At 29.2% G+C, this 8,765-nt stretch overlaps 3 protein-coding genes across 11 annotated transcripts in view; 2 read left to right on the top strand and 1 right to left on the bottom strand.

Annotated features, from left to right (window-relative positions):
• The window catches only part of LOC124950511, a 19,930-nt gene extending 18,356 nt beyond the window's left edge, over positions 1-1,574 (top strand). Inside the window, exon 4 of the mRNA XM_047497292.1 lies at positions 765-1,574. Coding sequence (XP_047353248.1) covers positions 765-1,007 — 243 coding nt within the window. The 3' untranslated portion in view covers positions 1,008-1,574. The remainder of the gene's footprint in view (positions 1-764) is intronic.
• Positions 1,575-2,822: 1,248 nt separating this feature from the next.
• Positions 2,823-5,164, top strand: LOC124950512 (myosin-9-like). 8 transcript variants are annotated; one of them, XM_047497295.1, is made up of 4 exons: positions 2,823-3,750; positions 3,879-4,409; positions 4,800-4,831; positions 4,901-5,164. In XM_047497295.1, exon 1 carries the CDS (start codon positions 2,889-2,891, stop codon positions 3,672-3,674), a length of 786 nt encoding a protein of 261 aa, XP_047353251.1. In that variant the 5' UTR covers positions 2,823-2,888; the 3' UTR covers positions 3,675-3,750; positions 3,879-4,409; positions 4,800-4,831; positions 4,901-5,164. The 8 variants fall into 8 exon arrangements, with proteins under 8 accessions (XP_047353251.1, XP_047353254.1, XP_047353256.1 ...); XM_047497298.1 differs by having other exon boundaries at positions 3,879-3,973; positions 4,360-4,409; positions 4,800-5,164; XM_047497300.1 differs by lacking the exon at positions 4,800-4,831 and having other exon boundaries at positions 3,879-3,973; positions 4,360-4,409.
• LOC124950514 lies at positions 4,190-7,673 on the bottom strand. Of its 2 annotated transcripts, none has more exons than XM_047497303.1 (6): positions 7,125-7,310; positions 6,623-6,768; positions 5,990-6,070; positions 5,623-5,750; positions 5,369-5,530; positions 4,190-5,062 (listed from the first exon to the last, which is right to left on the bottom strand). In XM_047497303.1, the coding sequence occupies exons 2-6, from the start codon at positions 6,684-6,686 to the stop codon at positions 4,856-4,858; spliced, it is 642 nt and encodes a 213-aa protein (XP_047353259.1). In that variant the 5' UTR covers positions 6,687-6,768; positions 7,125-7,310; the 3' UTR covers positions 4,190-4,855. The 2 variants fall into 2 exon arrangements, with proteins under 2 accessions (XP_047353259.1, XP_047353258.1); XM_047497302.1 differs by lacking the exon at positions 7,125-7,310 and adding an exon at positions 7,545-7,673 and having other exon boundaries at positions 4,191-5,062.
• Positions 7,674-8,765: the final 1,092 nt, after the last annotated feature.

The following is an 8,765-nucleotide window of genomic DNA, read 5'->3' on the forward strand; positions in this document are numbered from 1 at the left end:
TGGACCAGGTATATACATATACGTACACATACGTACATACATACATAGAAAGAGAGAGAGAGAGAGAGAGAGAATTTCTTCTACTCCTTTCTACGTATCATCACCATTTCTCTCCCTCATTCGTTCGATGTCTTTATCGAGAGCGAGATGAGAGGTTTGTGAGAGAGAGAGAGAGAGAGAGAAAGAGAGAGAGAGAGAGAGAGAGAGAGAGAGAGAGAAAGAAAGAGAGAGAGAGAGAAAAGAAAAAGAAAACAGAGGAGGATTTAAATCGATGATAGGGAAGAGAAGGGAGAAAAAGAGAAAAAGAGAGAAAGAGAGAGAGAGAGAGAGAGAGAGAGAGAGAGCTCGGTCATCCGTGCGAACACCCTTCGCGCTTTATTGAAAAGTCCGGCCGGAAAGAGGCGGTACCCGGTTTGTGTGGGACGAATGAATTTTAATATCGTTCGACGTCACGCATTATTAATATCGCGAGAAATAGATACCTACTTTATTTTCTTGGTAAAGTTTTCACTCCATCCTATCTCTCTCCCTCTTTCTCTCTCTCTCTCCCTCTCTCTCCCTCTCCCTCTCTCTCTCTCTCTCTCTCTCCTTTCTCTCTCTCTCTTTCTCTCTCTACATCTATTTCTATCTCTATATCTCTCTCTCTCTCTCTCTCTCTCTCTCTCTCTCTCTCTCTCTCTCTCTCTCTCTCTCTCTCTCTCTTTCTTTTTCTTTCTTTTCAAGGATTTACGTTAATCATAATTTCTTTTAATCTATCATTTCAGGTAAAGATCTGGTTCCAAAATCGACGAATGAAATGGCGTAACAGTAAAGAGAGAGAACTTCTAGCTACAGGAGGTTCTCGGGAACAAACTTTACCAAATAAGAACAATCCAAATCCGGATTTGAGCGATGCCGATGGCGATAGGCCAAGGATGGACCTCAGCGATGTGAGTCCTCTCACGAGTCCTCAGAGACCGGAAGAACAGACCGAAAACGAAGAGGACGAGGAAATCAACGTCACGTGATAAAAATCCGACGACGACAGATGGATTCACTATCGACTGAAACATTAAAAACGAGAAACGAGAGAGAGAGAGAGAGAGAGAGAGAGAGAGAGAGAGAGAGAGAGAGAGAGAAAGGAAATAGACGAGGAGAGAATCTGTGTATATTTTTTACGTCGTTCGATATTTTTCTTCGATCTTTTCACGATCGTAAGAAAAAAAGAAACGAACCGACGATCATCTTCTTCTACTTCTTCTTCCTTCTTCTTCTTCTTCTTTTTTCTTTTTTTTAGGAATCTACGGGAGAAATTTTGAACGCGTTTAAAATTCTTTAGAAAAAGAGTGTACGGCTTTAAAGATTTTCGAGAATTTTTCGTAAGAGATAGCATCCTTTTTAATATTACACGTGTTATACGCGTGTACTTACTTACAACCTGTAAAATGTCGATCTTTTTTTTTTCTTTTTTTCTGGTAATGTTACGAGTTTGTAAATAATCACATATTTTCATTGAAAGTAATGGAAATCTTTTGTTTGACGTTTATTTTATTTTTCTGTTTTTCTTTTTTGCTTTATTCTTTTCTTATTTTTTCTTTTCTTTTCCTTTTTTTTTTTTTTTTTTCTTTTTATTAATTTTCTATCAAACGCTATAATAGATCAAGCAAGCTTTAAAATGAGATCGACATTTTACTGGACATTAAGTATAGAGTGAAAAGAAGATTCTTATATATTGCTTATCGTACCTCAAAATCCATCGTCGGAAGTTATTGGAGCTTTTGGAAAGGCTCGAAGGAAAAATGTATCATATTGTAATTAGTTAATTAATGTAACATTGCGAAATATTCTATTAACGTATAAGGTTGTAATAGATGTAACATTACGATTCCTAAGATATGTAACTACGTTTCGGTCACGTCGATTCTTCCTATAAAAAATTTTAATCGGAATTATAATTACGTTGGAAACGACGTGATCGTTCCTGAATTTAATTATATCGCACAAGAGGTAATAAAAGAAGAAAAACAAAAAAAACCAAATGTAATTACTCATTGTGATGCATTATAATGTATGTAATATACGAATAAAACTGTCTATATCAAGAGATTTTAGATTTGTATATCGTCGGATATATAAGAGAATATGAACATATTGATCGTCGTTGTTTTTGCTTTCCTTTTAATAAGTGCAATATTACAAAAAAAAAAAAAAAGAAAAGAAACATTTATTTAACGATAGCACTTTTTTGAATAGTAATTTTTGTTCTGAATTTTATAAAAAGATTTCACAAAAGCACAATAATGATGATCTATGAAATTTTTATAATTTTTTTCATTGATTAAATATTAAGGTAGACTCAAGATCATCTTCGGAGATATCCTATCTAGAACGCTGAATTATCGACAAAGTAAAATCACGTTGATAATAAGGTATACTTTTTTAATAAAATAAAGATAACTCGAAGGTTTAGCATTAAATCATTTTTGAAGTATAAAAATGATATTTAAGTTCATAATTTTTTTTTTTATTAGATTTGTAATGATAACTAAAAAAAGAAAAAATCAATATTCATAATTATTCATGCGCAATAACCTACACATGATGAAAACCGATATTGTTTGTGATAATACGTCACTTAATATAACGCAAGTACTAATTAGCAAGAGCTAATTGGCAATGTTTAACTTTTTTTTATTATTTAGAAAAATATTAATAAAATACAATTTAAAGTTTTTCCTAATTCTAAATTCTATCTCTTATTTAATAGTGGCGCTACAATCTATTTCTTATATTTTGTCGGTAACATAGGACGTGACTAAAAGATGACAAAGCCGATTATAATGTAAGAAGCCAGAGACATGTATTAAATCTCATCCATGATCGACATTATTTTTCGTTAGTCCGAAAGTATGGCGCGCGAAGAAAATAAGAACAAATATTCTAACATAGAACATATACGTACAAACATGCTTTGGATGGATATAAAGATTGTCGACCCTGAAATGGAATCTTTAATGAAACAAATAAATGAAGAACAAACAAGATTGAAGGAGGCATTGCGTGAAAAGTTACGTTTAATGAAGTATGATACAGATATTATACAGAAAGAAAATGAACAAAAAAAAGAATGGTTACAGTCCAGAGGAATACAATTGGAGGAAAAAAAGGACTATCTGGTTGTCAAGGTAGAGAATGAAATTAGAATAAAGGAGGAACTTACAGATCCCTTGACAGATCAGAATGAGTATCAGGAAGAGAAGGTGATTATACAACCTTCAGAAGAACTTGGCTATACTGAAAAAACCAATAATAATACAATAATACAGGCAAGGGATACCGAAGTAGAAGTTGGTAGGTTGAAAAGTTGCAACAAAAAGACAAATGATGAGGAGAGTAATGATGATACTTCAAAGAAAAATAGTCAAATAATAAATAAAGAAATAAATAATAGTGATATTAATAATCAAAGTACGAAAGAGGAATCTGCAATTGAAACGAGAACGTCTATGAATACACAAGTAAATGTAGAACCGGTTGAGGATATTTTATTGAATAAAAAGAAACCAAAACGTGGTATGAAAAGACGTCGAATTCTTAAGAAATATAGAGTCAGTTTAAAAAGGGAAAAGAATATCAAAGAAAAGATAGAAGAAGTACAAAATAATAATGATATTGAAAGTGAAGATCAGCCTTAAAGATTTGACTCAAATAAATTTACAAAGTGGAGTAATTTTTTAAACACAAAAGTACAGTTACATTATGTATTTTAATGTAAGATATATTTAAAGATATTTTAATTATTTCTTATGTATTACTTTATCTTGCTTTAACACAAAATTGAAATTATGGCAATGCATTTGATAGAAAATAATCTTAAATTGTTTTAATTTATGTTATAGGTACCAATTTATTATTCAGACCAATTGAGATGTTTGAACAAATAGTTGAATTCAAAGTATAAATGCAGGAGCAACAATGAAGATATTTACTTTTGGTACATGCACTTTTTGTATAGTTAAACCAAATATTATATATAAGTGTTTGATATGTAACAAATTGGTAATATGAACGCTACCTAAGTGATAGTTGACACACAAATTATATAGATTTTATTAAATAATGATGCATATTCCAAAAATTTATCAAACATAGTGACTCAGGGCAATAGATTTCATATGTATGATTTAGTAATCGGGTACAAATTTATTATGAACTATAAACCAGAGATAACTAATTTTATTGTAAAAGTATAGGAATGTATATTGAACAATATATTGAAAATTGTTATTCGCTTAATGCAGACATATAATTTTATAAGATTGTTTACTATAATTGAAAAGTTTATTATAATTTTGTTATTTACTAAAATATTGTACGCAGGTGTTTTGTGTCTCTCTTTCCTGGATTCATGTTTGCAGTAATCAGAAAACGTATGTATTTGTAACTATTTGTATTCAGGTCATTTTCATCAAACCATTACACTTTTTCTTCAGATGATATTAATATCACATTTATCTCACATAGAAAGCTTAGCATAGCTTTGATTAAAAGAAATATATGTAATACAAAATATTCACGATATACATACATACACACACACACACACACACACACACACGCATACATATATATTTAGAAAAAGAGAAATAATACCGCATGAAAATACCTTCTCGACAAAAATTCTCTTTGCCTAAGCTGTGTTACAGATTTAATATTAATTCTGTTGCTTGTATAAAAGATGTTTAATTAATAAATATAATAAACGTTACGTGTAAATTATTATATGAAATTTGTTTTTTGTTTTTTTGTCTCTATTACAGTACATATTGCGGGAAATGACATCATATCGCGCGTAAGCATTGTCTTATATACAAATTTAAGTTTTATTATCAACTGTCACTGATTTATATAATTTTTTTAGTTCTTCTAGTTTCTCCTTGCTCACAGCAGACTGGGTTTTCTGATTACTACTGCTGGTATTTAAAGAAATTTCCTCGTTGGAAACTTGTTTTAATGGCACTTGAGTCACAGAGGACTTTGACATTTCCTTACTCCAGTTTACCAACCAATCGCTGGAAGTATTCTGAAACACAGTATTTAATTATCAAATATTTGTAAAAGGATATTAAACAAATTTTGTGTTAACACATGGGAAAAGAAATTAAAACGTTATATCAGTTTTAATTATAATGGTTTCTTTAAATTTAATTTAAAGGTAATAAATTATAATGTTTAAATTTTCAGGTCTAATTGACTAAACTAAAAAGAAATTACAAATGAGAAACGTAAATAGAAAAAAAAGAAAATAAAAAAGCATGCATGATTTTTTAATCTTTAAACAATAATATTAGAAAAGTTTTGTCACTTTGTTCTCCAAAGAATTATTTACATTTTTATTATTTTCCGCATTCTGAACTTCAACATTCTTCATTTTCTCCTCGAGCTTCTTGAGCTTTTCCAATTCCTCATATATCCTACGTTCAGTTTGATATTTTGCTATAGCTTGTGCCAAAGGGCCTAATTCTCCCTTCATCGCAGCCATGTACATCGCCTGTTTGAAATAAAAAATGTAAATTAAATAATATATTTCTTAAGGCTCTATAATATTATAAAATCATTAAAAATATTGTTTTTTTTTTTTACGTCTCTTCTTTTTTTGGATTCGTTGGTACCAATTGGATTGGTATCAGTTTGAGGTCCTAATTCCAAGAGAATTTGAAAATCAGCATGTTCGCCGAGCCGAAAACCAATGCCAAGTCTTGAGTCCGTTCCTGTCATTTGAGAATAAAAAAAAAAAAAAAAAAAAAAAAAAAAAAAAAAAGGAAAGAAAATTAAACTACATTAAGTTAAAATTTACAACGATACGCGTAATAAGAGATTAGGAAATCTACTCTCGTCGTTCGTTTGTTCATGGATATTACGTGTAACGGGTGAAAGTATTGGTTTAAGACACGATTCTATATGGAATATTTCCCCATTGATTAGCGAACATGTTTCCTCGTTTGCTTACCTTTTTTTATTGGCGGTATGTTCGAATAAATTAGCGAAAGTATCGTAGGAAGTTCTTCCGGTATAATCAGACTCGTAGCATCTGAAAAGATTTTCTTTCACTTGTGCAATTCCATAAATGTTTCAAACCATAATGTCGAGACTTGTCGAAAGAAAAAAAGAGAAAGAGAGAGAGAGAGAGAGAGAGAGAGAGAGGGAGATACACTTTACTTAAGAGTTGTTACTTGAATGTTACATTACACGATCGTTACATCACACAAAGTAGAAATTAAAAGCGTTGATCTTATCACCTTTCAGTCGGTGCAACGAGAAAAGAATTAATGGAAATAATGGGATACAGAAACGATTTGTAATCTTTCGATCTTTCAGTACGATTTAACTCTTTGATTTCATAAACTTCTTTTATTATTATTTTTGTTTTTTTTTTTTTTATTTTTGTTCTTTTTTTTAAGCAATTACGAATTAAGTTATTTAAGGGAGTATATCGATGTACTTTGATGTTTTTGATTTTTTTCTCTCTATTTCTTTTTCTTTTTTTTCTTGATCTCTTTTTTTACATTAAGATCGAACAATTAAGTTATTTTTCTTTTTCGTTTACAACGTACTTAATTAAAAGATCAAAAATAGCACTTACAGTCGCAGAGTAGGAAGATCACGATGCTCAGTCTTAGAATCGAGATCTTTGCGAATGTAGCCATCGCTTTAAATAACGTTTGATCTCTTATATTTGTTTTTTCATTAGGTATTCAATGGATGCATGATTCCATCTTTCTCGAATCACTGAAATTAAAAATCTAAGATTATTATGGCTATTAATGTAAATGTAACATTATTTATGAGTTTCACAATTATATTTCAAAAGAGATATATAAACAGATTTGACTTTTAAGAAATTTGATAAAATTATATATATATAAAAGAAAAAAGACAAATATCAAAGGAAAAATCGCGTATCGACATGACGATAAACTTGCATAATCCTTACGCCAATTTACAGATTGAACAAAAATTTCTAATATTGAATCGAGTTAGTATATTTTGCAAACTCGAAATATGTCAGAATTTAAAATAAGCTAAAATTTACATTTTCATGTTGTACATTTAAAGGACAAATAAATTAGCATCTTTATAGATACCTCACAGAGATTTCATTGAAACCAAGAAATTTTATTTCTTAACACAGCTTTCACAAAATACACTAGAAGAGACTTTTCCTATGGATACTTTCTCAATTCGTTGATAATATAGATAGATCATTGAAAGCTCTCTCACTCTCTCTCTCTCTCACTCTCTCTCACTCTCTCTCTCTCTCTCTTTCTCTTCCTCTTTCTCTTTCCCTTTGAATTAATTGCACTAATTAATTTCTTTTTATTTTTATTCTTTAATTGATTATAAACCACAGTATAGATAGAATAGATCAATGAAAAGAAGAGAAACAAAGAAAAAAAATAAAAAAGAATACCAATTGTCTTAAAATATCACACAAAAATGAATATTTAAAGCCAATCGTTTTAATGTTTGATCGTTCGTGTTCAGTCTCTCTTGGTTAAACTTACGTGAAAGTGAAATGTAAAAGCCGGAGAGACTAAGACACAAGTGTACCAGGGCAAACTAAGTTACAGACTGATTCGTTACAGAATGTGCAGGTAAGTTCTTCGACATCGTCAGGTGTCCGGGAAGAAGTTTTAAAGTGAAAGGAGGGACGTGGATCGGGGATCGAGGTCAACTGCGAACTTATTCGATATCGACGTTTCAAACTCTCTTTTTTTTTTTCATTTGACCCTTTGAAACGGTGATAATACGTCGAGTAATAATTATTTATTTATTTATTTATTTCTTTTTTCCTTTCTCTATTTGTCCCTTTCATCGAAAATTACGATTTTATCTATACATATAAATAATATATTGATCTTTGGACATGTATAATTATGTTTTATTATAATTTACTGATTAAATAAAATCATGATTTTATTTATATAAATATAAATGATATTTTAATCATTTGACATATATAAATATGTCATTAATAAATAATCAAAATAATTAATTATAAATAAAATCATGTTTTATGTATAAATAAGGATTACATGTAAATTTTTTAACACACGTATGTAACAATTAATTAAATATAATAATATCATGATTTTATCTATACACATTAATTACGTGTGAATGTATTGACGTATATATATATATATATATATATATATATATATATATATATATATATATATATATATATACATGTGTTAAAAATTAGAAATCTATATATAACATATATATATATATATATACATAAATGTGATTGCTATATATAGAGTCAAACATGTAACGCAACAAATAACTGATTAAATTTTTTTTTTATATAAAAGATGATTTAAAATTACATTACAATAAATAAATAAATAAATGTCAATAAAAAACCTCTATTAAATATATGTTTTTATTATATTGTAATATTAAATTACTTTTTAAATAAATAGTAAAATAATTTTTTATATACGAAATAATATATATTAAGATATATGCATATACATAACTTCACGTAAGCATTAGAATGAAATGGATTAGAAATCTAATAAAAAAAATCGTTCAATCATGGCCATAACCTCGTGCTAGTGATCTCTGCACTGATTTAAATAAACTGGATGATATTGATGAGTATCGATTGCATTATTATTTTATATGACAATATGTAATTTCTCCTTCTGTAATCTAGAACATAGTTTTCATGGAGAATATACGATGGTCGTGTATCGTTAAAAATTATCGGAATA

This window comes from Vespa velutina, chromosome 7 (genome assembly GCF_912470025.1).
Source record: "Vespa velutina chromosome 7, iVesVel2.1, whole genome shotgun sequence".
Taxonomy (NCBI): domain Eukaryota; kingdom Metazoa; phylum Arthropoda; class Insecta; order Hymenoptera; family Vespidae; genus Vespa; species Vespa velutina.